Source organism: Apteryx mantelli, chromosome 25 (genome assembly GCF_036417845.1).
Source record: "Apteryx mantelli isolate bAptMan1 chromosome 25, bAptMan1.hap1, whole genome shotgun sequence".
NCBI lineage: Eukaryota > Metazoa > Chordata > Aves > Apterygiformes > Apterygidae > Apteryx > Apteryx mantelli.
The window spans coordinates 5,539,236-5,558,944 of NC_090002.1; the positions used below are offsets into that span (position 1 = coordinate 5,539,236).

A 19,709-nucleotide genomic window follows, 5' to 3' on the forward strand; every position below is an offset into this window, starting at 1 on the left:
GTTTCACACAGTGCTTGTTGGCCTGTGACACCCCTTTCGCCAGCCCCCCGGAGAACCCAGCTGCTTCACTCAGCAAGCAGCGTGCTAACCCAAAAATTCACACGTGCTCTTTTTGCATGCAAGTTCTCATATGGAGGCACGCACACATTAGAAGTACATTGCAAACATTTACGAAGAACAGCATAAACATGAAAATTGTGGCCTGTTAAGCGAGAACTAGTTCTCCACAAATAGAATTCACAGAAGAACAGTGCCAGCTGCTACTAGATCACAATAAATACGAACTAAAACTGTCAGAGGCCTGATGCTTACCTGTTCTGTAGCTGTTGGGCAGTAATACACTAATAGCAGAGTTGTAAATATATTTATTAACAGTCCAATGACAGTGATCAGGTTTGGGGCAATCCAGGCTGGAACTCTTCCGACTAACCATTCCCAGTAACCTTGCATTAGCGGTTCAAGCAGGGATCGTCCAGCACTCTGATATTTGTGTTCTTCCAATCGTTTTAGCTGGTGCTTTGACAATGGAGGTGTAGGCAACTGAACTAGTTTGCTTAACACACATCCAGCAGCAGGAACGTGACCGCAGCCCGCAGGGGATTCCAAGTGTGACTCCCCACATCGCCTCTTTATGTTTCGATGCCCGCTCATGGATCGGTTGGCCTCAGAATTTTTATTTGGCAGGTAACAGCTGTTATGAAGAATCATAAGATCCTGCAATATAAAGGGTTTAGACATATTGAAGAACACAGGTACGGTTTAAAGTAACCCAAAACTTCTAAGCACTGCTCTAAAGAGCATTTCCTTTGCCATTAGCAAACCAAAAAGATGCTAAAACAGTTTTTCCTTAGAAAAGAAAGATATTCAGGGCATTGTTGAAGAGAGAATAGGGAAGAAGTATCCTCAATGTAGTTGCAAAAGGGTAAGCTGCTCTTCTCTTTTTTTTTTCCTCTCTCTTCTTTTTTTACCTTTCCTGCTGCCTACTGAAGCAAATATCCTGTGTTCACCAGCCTGCATTTCATCAGCAGTTGAAACATATCACACTACTGACTTATGTTACAGACTAAAGCACACTCAGACCCCTCACCTCTCTCCCCTAGGAGAGCTACCTCTATCTAACAGATGCATACCTCTTAGCTTACCAAGTGAAGACACTAAAAATACTACAAATACAGAAAAATCTGAAGACTATCAGAAAGAGGGAAATTCGGGAAAAGTCTCAAGTTCAACAAGCTCAAAGCAGCTTTGCCTCTTTGGTCAAGGTGAACAACCACCTAAAGGCAGTTATAAGAAACAAAACATGAGCAAAAAAAAGTGCTTATTTTGCTTTGCTGTGGTTTTAAGTTCGCAGTTCTGTTTTTTAATTTAACCTGGTTCAGGTGAAAGCTGATTATCTGTACATCATTCAGGATGGGCAAGAAATATGTAGGAGCTATGAAATAACAGCTTTAGCTGGTCAAAGACAGCCCAATGACACTGGCATGAGACAGTTGTGAAAAGGAAAAGCCAGGTCAGGAGCAGCATTTCCCATATAAACAGGGACCCTTGTGATGTTCCATCTCTCTTGGAGACAGGCGACCAGAAACACATAGCACTCCAAATGAAGTAAAAAAGTAGCAGTAGAGAAAGGCTGCTAATAAGGAAGGTTTGCTATTTATCTACAAGAGTCAACCAGAAAAAGAAAAAAATAAATAACTCTTAAATTCAGCAGAATAAAGCCTGAGAGAGGAAGATGACAGGGCCCATGCTAGGAAGAGAAAATAACCTACATAAATCTAAGGTCGACATTGGCATAAGAATAAGTATTCTCATCTCCCTCCTCCATGGCTTGACTAAGGCAATTCCTGACCGTGGAAAGCCAGACTCAGAAAAGCCTTCCAGCAGGAAGAGAGGAGACTGCAAGCAAACAGGGCCTCACTTATGCAGGAGCTTGATAAGTTTGGGAGCAGGCCGACTCACACCCATTGCTATCAGGGAATGGGAGTTAGTCACCTAGGAGGCCTCAGTGGGTGTTGTCCAGGACGACCAGGAAAAACAGCTGAAGCACAGAACCCTAAACTCTACGCTTCTCCCTCTTACCGAGGGGCTGCTCGCACCGGCCCTGCCCCGAGCAAGCAGGGAAAGCAGCCAGACACTGCCTCGTCCTCCAGAGCAAACAACCCCGCACTGCCCAGCGCCCGCAGGACTTTCACCCGCGCCTGTTTGCTCGCCGGCAAGCAGCCGGGGGAGGGAGGGGAGGGGAGGCCGGGCAAGGGCGCCGCTCGGCCCCGCCGCCCCGGCCGCGCAGGAGGCGGCGGCCCCTCACCCCGCCCGGGGGGCCCCGGCACCGCGGCGCAGGCCCAGGCCCGGCCCCCAGGACCCCCCACCCCTACGCGCCCACACAGACGGCGCCCCCCACTCTCTTGAGCCCCGGCCCGCCCCGGGCAGCGCGGAGGGACGGAACGGGACGGCGAGGCCCCCCCTCGTCCCGCAGCCCGCCCGGACACTCCGGGACCGCGGGGCACCCGGCATTTACCTCAACCTCCGCGCACTGGGCGGCGCTTTACGCCCCTTTTGCGACTGCCGGAAAGGAGGCGGCGGTGGCGCGCGACGGGGCGGGGCGGGGCCGGGGCGGGCCGCCATGGCGACGGCGCGGAAACGGCTGAGGTAAACGTCTGCCGGGGGCGGTGGCACGGCCCCTCCGCGACCCCGGGCACCTCTGTCACCCCTCAGGGACCTTCCGGGTGTCCCTGGACCTCCCCCGTCACCCTTCAGGGACCTTCCCGGTGTCCCCTGGCCTCCCGGTCACCCCCTCAGGGACCTTCCGGGTGTCCCTGGACCTCCCCCGTCACCCTTCAGGGACCTTCCCGGTGTCCCCTGGCCTCCCGGTCACCCCCTCAGGGACCCTCCGGGTGTCCCTGGCTTCCCGGTCACCCCTCAGGGACCCTCCGGATGTTCCTGGCCTCCCGGTCACCCCCTCAGGGACCCTCCCCGTGTCTTTTGGCCTCCCGGTCACTCCCTCAGGGACCCTCCGGGTGTCCCTGGCTTCCCGGTCACCCCTCAGGGACCCTCCCGTATCCCCTGGCCTCTCGGTCACCCCTCAGGGACCCTCCGGGTGTCCCTAGACCTGCCGGTGGCCCTTGGCCTTCCCGGTCACCCCCTCAGGGACCCTCCGGATGTTCCTGGCCTCCCGGTCACCTCTCAGGGACCCTCCGGGTGTCCCTAGGCCTTCCAGTGGCCCTGGACCTCCCCGGCCACCCCTCAGGGACCCTCCCGGTGTCTTTTGGCCTCCCGGTCACCCCCTCAGAGACCCTCCTGGCGTCCCTTGGCCTCCCATTGACCGCCCACACGCATTCCATGTGCTTGACCTCCCCAGTCACCCCTCTGGGACACTCCCAGTGTCCCTTGACTTCCCTGGTCACCCCCCTCACTCTCAGTCACCCCTCAGGGACCCTCCCGGTGTCCTTTGGCCTCCTTGGTCACCCCTCAGGGACCTTCCAGGTCACAGAATCACAGAGCAATCGAGGTTCAGAAGGGACCTTTAGACATCATCTAGTTTTGTTCATCCAGTGTCCCTTAGCCTCCCCGTGACCCCCCCCGTCACCCTCCCCGCTGTCCAGTGACACCCTACAACTCTTAACAACACCCTGGCCACCCTTCCCAGTGTCCCCCTACACCCATAGCGACCCTTGGTGCCCCCATGGCTCCTTATCACTCCCATTGAGCCCCCTGCCTCTTCTCTCATCTCACCCCATTACCTTCCCACACCCAGGCCCCTGCCCCCAGGCCTCTCCCCTGCGCCTCCATTTCCCCCTCCGTTCCTTGCTCCTCCTGCCCAGCCCCTCTCTTAAACCTTTCCTCTGTCCTCCCTTGCCCTCTCTCTCCTCCCTCTCTCCCACTGCTCTGAGCCGCCCCCAGCACAACAGGCACCTGCACAGTCTCCGTGACCTTGCAGCAGCTTTGATCTCCTGCTGTAATATGGCAAACTCTCTCCTTGCTCTGCTTCTAGATACTCACGTATTTTTAGCTACTCTTTGCTGATTAGACAGGTCAGAGTGACAGGTAGCATGCGTTCATCCTGGGCACTGAGCTCCTCAGTCGGTTGTAGCAACAGGGCAGTATCACTGTGTGTTGCATTTCTAAAAGCAGGCATTGGTACACTCTTACATCATGGTATCTTGTGCCTGGCTCTGTTTGGTTTGGCACCGTACCATTCTGGGTAGCAGGGGGTTAGCAAGGTGATAAAAAGCCTCATTTCACCTCTCTGGAAGCTGATCCTCATATCCAAAAAATTTAATACCATCTGTCTTAAACTTTTTTTGGTGTCAGTACCATGAAAGACTCAAAAGGAATTGCTTGTCATTAATGACATTTCCTACTTTCTTACTTTTAGTCCTTTGAGGACTAGCAACCTTTAACCGTTGTTATCAGTTTGACCCTGACAGTAAGTTACGCAAATGAGTATGTTCAGTCTCTTTATGACTCATCCCCATCCAACCTTTGTGCTCACTTAGGAATGCATGCAGCAAATTAATTTGTCTTATTCCTTCAACAGTGTCTGTTGGATTATTTTGCTGGAGAAAAACCGAGTGTCCCTTAGTATGGTTTTATCTCTGCCTGTCTTCCTGAGAAAGCAGGAAAGAGGCAGGTTGAGGCAACCTTTTCTATTGTTCATCTGGGCATTGACATTTAGAAACCTTTTGCTTACATCTTCTGTAGTTTCTATTCCTCATACTCAAGCATGTGCAGAATGCTGCTAAACACTTCTGCATTTAAAGAAAAACCTCAAAGATGGTTAAAATCTTTGCTTTTGAAGCACTTCCTTGACTTGCTCTTGATAATGATTTGATAATGTCTATCTCACAAGAAAGATCTGTGGAAATTAATCTGTGGTTTCAAAACTCCTGAGGACACAAAAATATCTACAGATCAGGATAAGTGTTTAAGAAAATGTTTACTTATATTGAAAAGAGAGGCCAGCCATTGCTATTACATAATCAGTTGGCAAAGCACCTTGTGAAAAAACAAGGAGGCTGAGTATGTTTTGTTTTACTTTTTACTGCCGAAAACAATAGGACAGGATGAGGCATTAATAATAATTGTATCTGAGGACTGTCCAGCTGGCAAGCTGCAAGACAGTTCCATCCTGCCTCCAAATGATTTCAGATGCTTTTTTATGTGCTTGTGCTTGCCCAGACACTCCGCCTTCAGAGCCCCCTGAGTTGGCAGTGAGATGACTTACCCACAGAAGTGGAAAGTTTGGACAGCCTCAGGTAGACAGCGCCATAAATGTATGCAGCACTTTGCATAGGACAAAGAGTGTTCTTGCTTATTCCTGCTTCCTGTATATACACTCTGCCTATATAATGCATGAAAAAGGACTCAATTACACTTTACACTCAAATTTTAAAAGGCAAGGAAGATGAAAGGAGATTAGAATAATTCAGGGAAGAACTTGGCACAGCTGAGAGAGAGCATTTGGTGAACAAAATTTAGGAAACAGTTTCAAGCATAAGGAGAGTTTGTCTGGGGTGTATGAATCCAAAAGTAAGAGAGGACAGGAGCTGTAATTTTCCAGCTGGGCACAAACCAGCTCTAATCGCCATGCCGTTTGAATGTACCAGCCTGCAGCTATACTCATGTTAAAAAGTTGTGCCTCACCAAAGCACTCAGATTGCAATTGAAGCTACCACACTGCTATTTACACCTGACCACATGAAAATGCTCATAATTTGTTTGTAGATCATAGGTTTTGGCTGAGTAACAGGATAGCTTGTAGAGAGATGCTGAATCTTAATTGACTGAGGGCTTGTCTGCAGCAGGGCTCGCTCTAGAATAGACGCTGCTCATCAACTGCCTGTGCGGACATATTTATCAAGTAATAAGAGTGATTTCCCGGTGGGCAGTTGGGAATAGCTGTTCTGCTTGACTAACCTCACCTTAGTCCAGATTAGTTTATCTGCATATGCATGCAAATACTCCAGGAGATGGAGAATCTTCTTCGTCTGCGAGCCTATCCCCAGCATAGCGTCAGTCCCGTTGCATCTGCATGGCAGTGGTACCCTAGAGCTGCATCTGCCCAGCACCCAGACATTGCAAACATCTCTGCAAGCTTATAAATGTCACCAGCCATCAGGAATGCAGCACAGTGTCTCATCTCTCATGAAGTCTCTGTTGTATGAAAGTGGCAGTCGCTCATGTGAAAGGGAGACAGGAGTTGTGGGACTGTGATTAAATTCAAGTTGCATTCTAGTGTGCTTCAGCACCCATCCTGCCACATATTTAGTGTGGCACTAGCATCACGTTGGGTGAAAGTGATCATCATGGGCACTGGTTTTAATTGTATTAAAACAGTTGCATTTCATTTTTTCTTGTATGCTTCTCATTTCAAGTTAAGTCTGTAGGTATAGACAAGTCCTCTGGATCTGAAAGTCTTAAACACCTCTATTTTTCTGTTTTTCTGTCATACCACCATATATATTTAAGCAAAGACAGCATTTCATTTCTTAAACCACTTGGAACATAGGAACAGCCATTTTGAGACAAGACAAAGGTCCATCTAAACCAGTGTCCTGTCGGCGGCAATGGCTAATAGCAGATAAAGAACAAACAGTATAGAGTTAAAGGTATAGAAATACATCATGGCTTAATTATTTTCTTTCATATCTCAAAGATGTAGAAAAGAAATGAAGGGAGTGGGGAACTTCACCAGAAAGATGACTTTGGATTCCCCTTGAGGTGACATTTCTCTTCGATTCTCAGGTATGTGGCATATTGTTATGCTTTTTTTTCAGGCAAAAGTATATTAGTTAAGAAAAGCTAAGACACCACAACCTTTAAAATGTTAAAGGAAAAATAAAATGTAAGTATCAGACTGACCCCTAGGAGCTTTGAGTTACATTCTCATGGATATATATCTGTAATGGATAATGCTAGGCAAAATATGTATTTCTCTTTCATACAGATTCCCAGTTTACTCATACAAGAGATGTGATTGTGAAGTTAAGTTCATTATTATTTTTACTGCGTTACAATCTTAAAATGAAAGTCCGCATTAAAGGGCAAATGTTATGTTATGCATACCTTAAAAATTAAATCTTAAAGATCAGAAATTAAGCAACTTTAATTCAATCATTTTTTTCGTATTCACTCTATCTCCTGTTAAATACCTTTACCTGCTACCTAACATCTTTCTTACAAGCAGCTGAACCTTTAACTTTACAAAGATATAATCTGTATATTCTTTTCTAGAGTTATTAGTAACAGAGCTGGCTTTCGTCACATTGCAGGGTCATTCCAGAGCTCGTCTGTTATTGTTAGAACCCCTAAAATTCTAGACTAGGAGGAGCACAAGCACCCGAGTGAATGACCGGTTTCTGGTAAATGAGCAAGGGGTACTGACTGTTAGGCATTATGTGGTGAACCTACCAAATTGGCCTTCTGCAAGCTCCCCATGACACGCACCCTGGGAGAGGTCAGCAAGATGATGTGCTATGGAAAGACAAATGTCTGCTGGTGACCAAATAATCTGCAGTGTGCGGCTGGTCCATATCAGAAGAGCACTGAGGTCTCCAGAGCAAGATGCAAAGATGTGATCGGTTTTGATCTGTTGCCGGATTCACCCACTTTTGTTTTAAATTCTTTTCTCTTCCTGTGAGACTCCCTAGTCTTCACGCTTCCTATGGTTTTTTTGCTTTTCTCTTTCTCCTTCCTTTCAGTCCCTCGTTCACACCGTAAGCAATATCAGCCTCAAATCCTTTCAGTACTGCGCTCATTCCTATTTTCTCTCCAAAGAGAATTTGGCTTTTCTCACTTATTGTTGTTTGAGCTTTGTCTGGATGCCCTTGGATCTATCCTCTCTACTGCTCATTCTTCCTCTCTTCTTTTCCCTGTTTCGTGTTCCATTCGGTCTCCCGTTTCACCATACTTAAACACTTTCTGCACCCTTTTCTCAACAGGGAGAATTAAAGGGAATTCCGTCAGAGGAATATCATTTTGTGGGTAAAACACAGGCCCAAGCGTAGGAATCGGAACAAATAAATTCTGCCAAACTTTGTATTTCAAGCCAATAGAAAATTGCACCCCTCCAGCAACAAGAGTACAGAGGAGCCACAGTTCTTTCTATATCATCATGTCAGGGTGACACAGTTACATGTTATTGCTCAGACAGAACCAGATGTAGAGGCACAGATTTGCTGTCAGGCTGGGACTTAAAAAACTGGGTAGCATATGAACATTGAGTTAGCTGTTTAACTCCATTGTAAATGAAATTTCTCCCATCTGTAAAAGCATGGTAGCTGCTGTCCACCGGGAATAGGTAGTCCTTGACTTTGAAAGTGTGGCTGGTAGCAGCCAGCTTTTGCTTATAGATATGTGAGCTTATTTGAATAACACTTATAACAGATGTTTAGTTGCACAGTATGACAGGTCCTAGATGAGTGCAAATATTAATGTAATTTTAGGTCTTTTTTTTCCCATGTCTGCCCAGTTGGTTGTTAATGGAAGTTAGATGCTCTGCAACAGCCACTATCAATTAAACTGTCACTATTGGAGCATATTCTCTATTAGCGTTTCCTTTTCTGTCAGCCTCACTAATTTTAACATGGTGTTACGACACCAGGTTAAGAAGAAAATGGAGTCAATTATTCACAGTGACCCACTTGACCTTCTTCTGGCAGCAACAAATGGTGAGACGCGCAGTAAAGTGACACTATTGTTTTTTTTTCTAATGATCTAAGAGTTTCAGGACAAACATTTCCAGATGTGATTTCTGCTTATTTATGATTGCTTCTGTGCTGTGAAATCAAGTGGTTACTTCAGGTTTGGAGGACAGGACTGAGAGCAACATCAAATCCATTTCATCCCAGCATAGCCTTTGTAGTGAAGAGTCATCCTTGACCACTGCAGACTGTGAATAGACAGCTTGCCTCAAGAAAAGCAAAAATTTTGAGATGCGTCTTAGTAAACTTATGTATTTGATTCTTCAGTGTTTGGAGTTAGAAGACAAGACTGAAATGTGGTGGTTTCAGCAAGGCCTCTCTTTCTTGCCTGTGGCTTTGGTTGTGTGGTCAGCTGCATCTTTTATATTTTCTTACATTACTGCAATCATCCTACACCATGTCGACCCTTTCGTACCCTACATCAGGTCAGTAAAGTTCATACAATTGCACTGTTAACTGTATCTAACTATTGAGTTGCCCTCCCACTCCTGCCAATTCTTCTCCCACTCCAAGCTTTAAACAACAGGGTTTTTTTAATTAAAATTATATACATTTAATTATAAATAACTAGTAAGTCTATTTAAAGCTACCTATTTTTGCACAAATGTTTAACCTTTAAGTTGTTGTGGCTCTGTGAACGCATCCTTAAAATGATGGTGAATGAGAAAATTGGGGGTGCATCTCCAGCCCTCTGTTTTGAATAAAGCTTCTTGCTGTCACCAAGTTTGGTTTCATCAGTAAATCTATACTGTAATCTACATTCCTGACTGGATAGCAATAAGGCTGCACATATGACCTTAATTTTGACCTTTCACTTTTACAAGTTCTTCATTTTCCAATCTTATTACTCTTTATTCACCTTTTATATGGAATTAAGATAAATATAAAAGGAATAGCTATACCAAGTATGTTCTTCCTTGTTCTAAGAATAGCATGTCCTTACCATGCTTATTCCTACAGCTCTGGAAACTAGCACAGTATAGCTTAATGAAAAATTCAGTGAAAAATAGCTGGGAGGGTTTTGCAAACCTATTTCTTATGGTTTCTTTGTAGACTGAAATAAAGGTGTGTTGCAAGTATTTTTAGTATAGATGGAGATCACTATTTTTTTCTTCCAGTGATACAGGGACAATACCTCCTGAAAGATGCTTATTTGGGATCATGCTAAATATTTCAGCTTTCATGGGTGAGTATAGAAAGTTGTCCTTGGAGAACTATAAGCAATTCTGGAATGCACACTATTTTAAACAATTTCCATATTCAGATCATTAAACAGCCCATAATTCTCAGTCAAAAGGTAAATTCTGAGGAATCAATCTTAATACTCTTAAGTAATTGAGAGGAAAGCGTTTTGCAGGGATGTTATCCACAAAGCCAGCATGACAGTTCCAGATTCCAGAAGGCCAAAAATGCATTCAAAAGAAATCCTGACTGGTAAGAGAAATAGAAATGCAAGTTTAAGGCAATCAATCCACTTTAATTGTGCTGTAATTATAGGGGGGACAGGGGGAACAACCTAGTAGGTCTTCCAAATGAAAGAGATCAGAAAATCTAGCAAGTCAATGTGTTTATTATTATACTATTTCAGTTTTGACTTCCAAGTTCTCAACTTTCTGTTTCAGGGCGCAATAACATAGCTTTTGTATTTTAAATAATTGCCTTTGTCACTCAGCATCTTTCCAGTTAAAAAGGACAGTCTGCTTGTCAGCTTAAGATCTTACTGCTTTCGGGTTCTTCATTCATAGGTATGGCTACCATGTATGTCCGTTATAAACAAGTTCATGCTCTGAATCCAGAAAAATCCAAGATCACCAAGCTTAATAAGATTGGCCTTACACTAGGACTGATGAGCTGTTTTGGACTTTGCATTATTGCAAATTTCCAGGTTTGTGCTTTGCTTGCAGTTTTCTGAAGCTGTCTAGAATTCTATTTGTTTACCAAGTTATCTGATAAAATATGGGGGGTTGGCTCGAAGCAAAACTTTTTGGGGGAAACCTGTTTTTTTTGTCAGATTCCCTACAGAAAACTGTTAGAAATTTGAAGTTTCAGTATCGAATTTCTTACATATTTCTTATTTGCTTTATCCACTGGGACTTGTCAGCAGCCATTCATGAAGTTCCAAAACATTATAGAAGAGTTTTCCAGAAAGCAAACATCTTCAGTCTCCTTCTCATAGAACATTTGAAAGTTTTAGTTCCAGATTAAAAGACCACAAATAAAGTATATTGTATTTTGATTCAGGAGAATCAAATGTCAAATATTAGAAAATTTTTATAACCAGAAATAACACCAACAAAAACAGCTGACCCCACAAAAAGTCTAGCTCTAAAAAATCTAGCCTCTTCAGTGTATTTTCCTTCAAAACCTGCCCAGTTCTTGAAAATACTGCAATCTCAGTCAGCTTTTGAAATTCTGCCTCCCAGTATCTCCATTTTTTTATTTTTCTCTACAATACCTCTTTTGTTTGTTTTTCCAAAACCTGATACTCTCAAGTATTCACACCATCAGCAGAGCCTCACTGGCTGTTACACGCAAGAAAGTTGTGCAGTTACCAGCCTTGTCGTACTAATTATCAGCTGGATTTTTTTCAGGATTTGGGGATTTTTGTCTGTGGTGGTACCTTCGGCCACTAGAGGCTGCAGTGGCACCTGCTTAGTCTCCTGCTGGATCAGGGCCAGGATTAGAAGCAGAGAGCAGCAAGGAAAGCTCTACCTTCCTCACTTCCCTTTTCCCAATAGCACAGGTCTCCATTGCTTCAACACCCCATCTTAGGAAGCTCAGCACATTGATCTTTGCATTTCTTGGAGACTTCAATCAGTTTGCTTTTCTACAGCCCTAGCTGTAGCCGGGGTCACAGAGTCTCCTCTACCAAGTAAGAGGGCCCAAGTTGTGTTCTGCTCCATGATTTGCCTCCACCACTGATCAGAAGAGGGTATGTCTACTTTTTATAGATTTCCAGATAATCAAAATATAGGTTAATTTTTTAACCAGTTTGTATGACATTTAATCTTGAGCAACACAAAAGTTGCTAGTGATGCGCTAGCATATCTGAGTGGTGCTCGAGCTCTGTTGGGGGCCATCCCAGAGGCAAAAGGAGCTAAAAATCCCTGAAGTCCACTAGATACTGAAGACAACCAAAACGTGAAAGAACATGTGTGAAGATGAACATGGAGGGCATAACCATCAAGCAGAGAGCTCCAAACAATTCTCACTGGCTGGGAGTAAAAGCAATGGCACAGGGCTCATACTCGCAAGGATTTTGATTTATGCTGTTGAACCAGTGCAACTGCTCTAGTCTAGCTATGGCTGTTAATTTCCCTTTCATACAGGACGAAGACTTCTCTCTGTTGAAGCCTAATCACTGAACAGTGCGTGCTTTCAGAGCACACACCTTTGGCTATTAACTGGCAGCATAAATACAATTTAAATTTCCATCTTTGTTGTACTGCTGTGGATACACCTTAAAATGCATTTGCGCTCTCTAAGGTTCACATTCAGATTGTGAAGAAAGCATGACTCTGATTCCTGATGTTAGTAGTTACTTGGTAAAATACCAAGATAATCTCATGCTTTAGGGCATAAAATGATCATCTGCAGGACTGGGAGTACAGTGAAGCTGCCAGGCTTTGTATTGCACGATTGGCAAGATGCACTTAATTTTCTGCCTTTGGGTACTGTGCCCAGTCAGTGATTAGAGGAACAGACAGAACGCACTCTTAATTTTTGATGGCGGAGATTGTGAGTTTGGTTGTTTTTGCTGGAATCATTTCTAGTTTTAAGGATTTTTACTACTTGACATTTGACTCTCCTAAAGTGTTGGTTTATTTATTTATTTTTTAAATTTGAAAAGTATTACTTTCTGATTCAACCTTGTTCTCTCTGAGTATTCAAAGATATTAGTTTGACAAACAAAGCATATTCAAATTCGAGCAATTCAGAAAAGGACTAAACCCAACTATTTCATTTTTCACATCATTTTGGGGACTAGATTGTGTGTTGTGTTTATCTTGTATTATGTTATCCTTCATAAACATTCAAATTTTTGAGACAGAAAAGCTCAACAGATAGCCTGTCATAATGCTTCTTACCTGCCCAACTGCAGGGATTCCTTCATCGAATTTCTGTGTTACCATCCATTTTTCTTTGAATACAGCTAATGAGAGCAGCTTTTATAAATTACTGTGGTTAAGATACTACTGTGATCTGTAACTTAGCCACAAGAACTTACCAAAAGCAACAATATAGAGGGCTGGTAGGTGCTGGCTTCTAGCTCACTCTATGTGGCATTTCCAAGAAAATATCTTCAGTACTGACATGTTTCAAAACTGCTTAGCTTCAGATGCAAGAAGATAATTGAGTGGGTAGAGTCCCAAGCAAAGGTTTACAAAATAGAAGTGTTGTCCGAGTTTAAAATTAAAACAGGTTATGTATTAGTAATACTTTCTTTCCCTAGAAATGTATTCTATACTACATACATGTGATTGGAGCCTGCCTGACATTTGGAGTAGGGGCTGTTTATATGCTGGTTCAGACCATCCTATCCTACCTGATGCAGCCAGAAATTCACAGCAAAGACATCTTTTGGATCCGACTGACAGTGTTACTGTGGTGTAGTTCAAGCATTGTAAGCAGTATCCTTTGCTCTGAAGTGTGACCATAGAATAGAGCAACTTCTACACACAATAATATTTGCAAATAAGTTAGTTTAACCTGCCAGTATGAAAAAAATATGCCATGGATGGCCTGCCATCTTTAGATACACAGCTTGTATTATACTATGTAGTCATATTCTGTGTTGCAACCTGGGAACTTTAGCATAAAGGGAATCATCAGGTTAAACCCACTAGTGTGTCACTGGCTAGTAAAAGACGAGGGATGGTTAACCCTTCTCCTCTCCCCTCTCCATGCACACAAGGGAGTGAAAAGGACAAAATAAAAATTTATTGCAAGGAGTCTTGACCGCAGATTATTGAAGATGGGGAGAAGGAAGTGTACTTGAGACAGGTGGGTTTAGTGGGAAAGAGAAAAGAAGAGAAAATACCACTAACCTATCAGCGCTCATTAGTGATGCACTGTGCCAGATGGCTTCCGGAGGAGCTTTAAAGTGCTAGCATTTATCTGTAACGCCTTTGATGGCCTCAAGCCTGCTTGGGAGAAGATTCTGGAGCGTTCTGCCAAGGTTGAGTCAGAAGTGGAATTTGACCTCTGATCTCTTCCCTGCCCATCCTGTAGTTCAACAGACAAGAAATTTCTGGCAGGCATTCCCTACAACCTTCCCTTGACTCTGGAATCCATCATCTCCCGTAATTTTCATTTCTCGAGTGCTGGAAGCAGCTGCAGGTTTTAAAGAAATGTGGGCAAACCCTTCCAGAAAGAGGAGCCTTCTTCTGTCCAGAGTCATTTAATATCAGGAAACTGAACCACAGCAGTACCTCTGTTAAACACTGTATTTTGAAAATTATGACTCAGGTTCGTGTCAAACAGGACTCAAACTTAAGGATTGGAATTTACATTCCAAAGGCATGAGTCCAAAATCATCACTAGATGCTGTCTTTCCACAATTGAATCAAGGCCACCTATTTAATCCCCACCAATTCCACTTATTTATAGGCTGAATGCCAAAACCAACACTAAACCACACACCCAGTTTCCCATTGGCAGAGAGTCTAGCTGATCACTGAGCTCCCATTTCTGCTACTACAAGATTATATAATCTGTTCCAGTCAGACAAGAAGTGATAGTCTGGGCATTGTCAGTTAGGCATAAAGAAGAGAGAAGGATCCTTATCTACTGAGGAGTCTTGATACAGAATAAGAAGTCATCTGCATGACTTCAGAGAATTTCAGTCTGCAGTAGAAATATCGTGTCCGGTCCTTGAAACATCGAAGAGCCAGTTGATAGTCCTAACTCAAGGACTGTTTAGTCCAGTGGGGAATTTCAGTACTGAAGACAATTGTGGGTAACAAGGAGTTAGCTGCAGAATTACATGGTAGCATGAAATAAAGTTGTGATGTTGTATAGTTCTCCTTTTTCCAAACAGATTACAGCCTGCATCAAGTTGGCCATTTTGGATGCTAGAGGAGAACACACTTTTCAGCTTTGAACAATTAGGAGCCAAACACAATAGGAGAAGACTTTAAAATGGAACAATATGAACTAGATGAAAGTTAAGAGCCTTTTACAGATGTCAAAAAGAAAGCCACAAGCCCAAAGTCTGTAGAGTTTTCAAACCAGTGTGGTCTAACCAAAATTAGAAGGAAGTGGAGACAGCTGTAAAAATGGAAGGAAAGGGTAGTTGTCAGAGTATTTTCTACATTAGCAGCTCTAGATGTATTAAGGAAAGAAAATAAGAGGGAGAAATCTATGGCCATGGGTGAAATGGTTGTATCTGGTACTGGAGGACAGAAGGAATCTTAAGAATTGCTGACACACTGCTGGACTGAAACAACAGAATTTACAACACAGGAAGAGCAAAGCAGTTTGTTACCTGTTCTGTAAGCAGGCAGAGGGTGGGAGCCAGATATTTTTGTATCTGGATGATTAAATTCTTTCACTAGTACCTCAGGCAGGTAACACACAACTACTAAAACTGGACATTTTAATTAGCAGAACTGGGTATCTTGCATTCAGTGTTCAAATCACTAACCAAAGAGCTCCCTGGATCATTCACATCAAAATTTTAATAAGCTTTGGAAGTCTGCGTGCTCAAAGGCATAAACATGCCAGCAAGTTCAGCCTTGTTCACCACCAAAGTTAATCTTGGACATCAGGAGGCTCTTGATGTTTAATCCCATTAAGGATTGAGGAAGTTAATTAAGATATAAATTTCATTTATAAAGGCAGTAGTATTTGATGTGGTGTATCTTCACCTCTGTAAGGTGTTGAAAATGCAGCTTCTTACTAACTCAGAGTAGCCTGCTGATTTTGTATTTTCCTACATGCGGAAACTCCTCAGATCTCCAAGCAAATAAGGAATCATTGTTATGTGTTTGTTTGGTTTTTATTTGGCTGCTGTACCAAACCAGTTATCAAACCCTGAGTGGACTAAAAGGGAAACAGGAAGGTTAATAGCCCTATATTTGGCACTATTTCAAAGGATATGGAATGCCAGAGCATAATCCACACATCAAGAATTCAAGATGGTTGAGAAGTTGAAAAGCAATCAGAGAAAGAGGTGCAGACACTATTAAACTGGAAAAATATCACTTAAAATTCAAGGTGCATAATATGGTTCACATTTGATCATAGTCTAAATGCTTTCATAAGGACCTTATATCTGATCAAGGAGGTATAACAAGATCTAGCATCCAGAATACAAAGATTGATTTTAGATTAGAATTAATTTTTTACTGTGACAGTAATTGACTGTTGGAACAACCTACAGGTTGAAGGGAATGATGTGAAACAGTCTGCTTCACATCACCATTACTATTCATTACGGTCAGGAGGCCTTGGGAAAAAAACGCCCAGAAATCTCCATGCAGCCTCAGGCTGAAACAATCCAGAGCTGAGTTTGATACTTCTATGTTGCTAATGCTTGTCTTGAATCTTCCTTAACATATTCCTTTACAGTGTTTATTTCCTCCGTTATTTTATATAGTGGCCTGTATGGAACTAATTTAGTGCAAAAGTTGCACTGGGATCCACAGGAGAAAGTAAGTGATTTTGAGTGGAGAAAATAAAGCAAATTCATGGGAGTAGCTCCATGCCGAGCACTGTAAAACATGTTCATTAGATAAAGTTTAATACAGCCTAACCTAACACTCAGTAAGCTAAGGCTCCTAACCACACTGTGCAGATTTGCTTGCCTTTTGGGGTCCTCCAGTGAAGGAACATGTACATTATTTGCAAGGTCAGTGACAAATGCATCTGGGAATTTACTGCTGTTGCAGATAGCTCTGTGCTTTCAGTACTTTGCATGGGACAGGACCAGTGAGCTTTACCAGTTGAGCCAGTATGTAACTACAGCCTGAAGCTAAACAATTGCAGCTTTTAGCATTATTTTAAATTAAGCTCATGGGCATTAACTGAACTGCCTCAACTTGTTGTCAAGATACTGGTCTGTCTGGTCAGAGATTCACGGTCAGTGTTATAACTGTAAATTATGAATTGTATGTGCTAGCTGGTTGCAGGAGTGCCTGACTGCTGTTAGATGGGTGTCTGGTGGAGTTAGGAGGAGAAAAAGGTCAAAGGATACAAACAATATAGCTGCTTTTGAAGTGATAAGTACCAGTATCCCACAGTGGTGGGATCCCAAGTGGAGCAGAAGGGGGGGCAGGGTACACACTTCTTGACAGCTCTGCCTACCTCCCTGGCCTTCCCCCTTCTCTCCAGCCACTGCTGGAGGGGTGGGCATTTACTGGAGAAAATACTCTCCAGGCTGAGTTGAGAGTTCTCCCACTTCTTTGAAGTGCAAGGGGCTTCCCAGAAGTCTGCTCACTTCCAAGGGAGCACCTCAATCTTTTTAGGAAGATAGTACTCCTGTAAAGCAGTTCTGTTACTGGCCACGTCAAGCTTTTTATGGCACTTCACTTACAGCCACTTGAGATTCAGTTCTGGGCAAGGGTGATCCCAGCTGTGCAGAGCCATGTTTTCCTGGTCATTCTCACTCCAAATTCAGTACTTCACTCTTAAAGACTGCAGATAGTCCAGAGAATTTACTTTTCCACAGGGAATAGTTGTGAATGCAAGATGTCATCAGAGCACACCTATTTGTGCCATTGCAGGCTCAAGAGTAGCTTCTCACACTGATTTTTCTCCCTTCTTTTATACAGGGCTACACAGCTCACATCATCAGTACTGTCTCAGAGTGGTCATTAGCATTCTCCTTTCTCAGCTTTTTTCTCACCTATATCCGTGACTTTCAGGTAAAATGAAGTTGCATTAAACATCGCTTTACCAAACTCTAAATAACCCGATATTATGCAAGATGGGCTGTGTTTACCAGCTTCTAAACTAAACAGTATATATCCCTGTCGTCAGCACTGGAAGACCTGTAGCATGAACATCATTAAATACAGTCCTTTCTTCCTCAGTAGGATCTGCTCCTAATGTGTTAACAGCAGTGAATAACACAGTCACCTCCTTCCTGAAATTCAAGCTCTGTATCACAGTCACAGGGGAAGTTTGCCATCAAATGGCATGGCAAGTTATGGAGTCACTCTAGGAAAACAGCTTGGTAATCAGGTTAATAGTTCTGGAACTGGTCTGCATTTCAGGGTATTTGGTTTGACTGTAGAAACTGTTTGTCCATGCTGAAGAACTGACAAATGTCTAAGTTGCATTTGCTTTTCTTTTTCTGATATAGAAAATCTCCTTGCGTGCAGTCGTTAGCCTTCATGGACAAACCCTTTATAACACACCGCAGAGCTTTATGACTGACGAACAGACACTGCTGGTAGCAGGGAGTATCTAATGAAGAGAACATGTTCTCAACATAACTCAGGAATTTAGCAGCAATAACAGTGATATTTCTAAGCATTTATTTTGTATTAAAAAAATATGAAGTGATTGTATTCAACTTGACATAAATGGCTTTGCTATTAACCTACTACCCATTCAGCAATGCAAATGTTATCAGTATTTTAAACAAACCTGTAACATTTCAACACATGCAGATGTCATGGAAGAATTAAATGAAGGTTATTAAAAAGTTGTCTCCTCATCACTTCCCCCACACCCAATGGAGAAGCAGTACAGAATTTATCCCCCTCAATCCCTTGCCCTGTTCTCTCCAGTGTTTCTTAGGCCAAGGCCTTTTGGATATGTATAGCCCCCAAGTTCAGCCTAGAGCTGCTCTCCAACATCATCCTTCCCATGATTGTAGCACCCTTGTTTGGGTAGCTGGAGTTGACCCATGACACATACACTATGCCAGAGCTGAAGGTCTCTGCGAACAGCTGAAGGACACCAGAGCCAACTCCAGCCACCCATGAGGAAAGTCCTCTCTTTACACCACAATTTCCTCCAGAGAACAGGAGATGACAGGTAGTATTTGCTTGAGCAGCTCCCCTTCTTACTGCAAGGAGTCTTAGCAAAAGGGTGTGACTCCTTGCCATGCTCCAACTCTGGTGTTTAGTACCTCCTGGAGAGGAATCACAAGGAGTGTCAGTGGAAACAGTGACCTGAACAGGCTGCTCCAGGATAAAACTGCTCTAATCCAAACTTGTTCTTCTTTCTCTTGCCCACCTGAAGTTGAGCTGAGGGACAGGTTTGTCCAAGAATTCACATGTAGAGCATCCCTACAGCTCAGGTCTAGGAAGATTCAGAGCATGTAGCACTCATCCTGCTCATTCAACTCATGTTCTAGAGGGAAGGGGGAAGAACCAGCTCCAGACTGAGCACAGAGCATGACATATGCCCTTGTAGCCTTGATGTCCCTAATACAGGCATATCTCAGAGATATTGCAGGTTCAGTTCCAGACTGCCACAATAAAGCGAATATTGCAATAAAGTGAGTCACACATTTTTTTGTTTCCCAGTGCATATAAAAGTTTACACTATACTGTAGTCTATTAAGTGTGCAATAATATTGTGTCTAAAAAAATGTACATACCTTAATTTAAAAATACTTTATTACTAAAAAAATGCTAACCATCATCTGAGCCTTCAGCGAGTCATAATTTTTTTGCGGATGGAGGGTCTTACCTCGATGTTGATGGCTGCTGAAGGTTGGGGGGGGGGGGGCCCCCGTGGCAATTTCTTACAATAAGACAGCAATGAATTTTGCCGCATCGATTGACTCTTCCTTTCACAAAGGATTTCTCTGTAGCATGCGATGCTGTTTGATAGCAATCTACCCACAATAGAACTTCCTTCAAAACTGGAGTCAATCCTCTCAAACCCTGCTGCTGCTTTATCAACTAAGTTCGTGATATTCTAAATCCTTTGTTGTCATTTCAGCAATGTTCACAGCATCTTCACCAGGAGTAGATTCCATCTCAAAAAACCACTTTCTTTGCTCATCCATGAGAAGCAACTCCTCATCCATTGAAGTTTTATCATGAGATT

General features: G+C 43.2%; 2 protein-coding genes across 5 annotated transcripts in view; one reads left to right on the forward strand and one right to left on the reverse strand.

Moving 5' to 3' along the window:
• Nucleotides 1-2,556, reverse strand: part of CEPT1 (choline/ethanolamine phosphotransferase 1) — a 31,180-nt gene extending 28,624 nt beyond the window's left edge. For 2 of the 4 annotated variants that reach the window (XM_067310795.1, XM_067310798.1), the window contains exons 1-2: nucleotides 2,516-2,556; nucleotides 313-714 (exon numbers count right to left, since the gene is read on the reverse strand). In XM_067310795.1, the coding sequence (XP_067166896.1) occupies nucleotides 313-708 (396 nt within the window). In that variant the 5' untranslated portion in view covers nucleotides 709-714; nucleotides 2,516-2,556. The other 2 variants (XM_067310797.1, XM_067310796.1) reach the window with 2 other exon arrangements.
• Nucleotides 2,557-2,595: 39 nt separating this feature from the next.
• Nucleotides 2,596-19,162, forward strand: DRAM2 (DNA damage regulated autophagy modulator 2). Its single transcript, XM_013944062.2, has 9 exons — nucleotides 2,596-2,646; nucleotides 6,653-6,741; nucleotides 8,967-9,124; nucleotides 9,818-9,885; nucleotides 10,445-10,584; nucleotides 13,153-13,330; nucleotides 16,272-16,354; nucleotides 17,474-17,566; nucleotides 18,007-19,162. The coding sequence occupies exons 3-9, from the start codon at nucleotides 8,994-8,996 to the stop codon at nucleotides 18,112-18,114; spliced, it is 801 nt and encodes a 266-aa protein (XP_013799516.2). The 5' UTR covers nucleotides 2,596-2,646; nucleotides 6,653-6,741; nucleotides 8,967-8,993; the 3' UTR covers nucleotides 18,115-19,162.
• The last annotated feature ends 547 nt before the right edge of the window (nucleotides 19,163-19,709 follow it).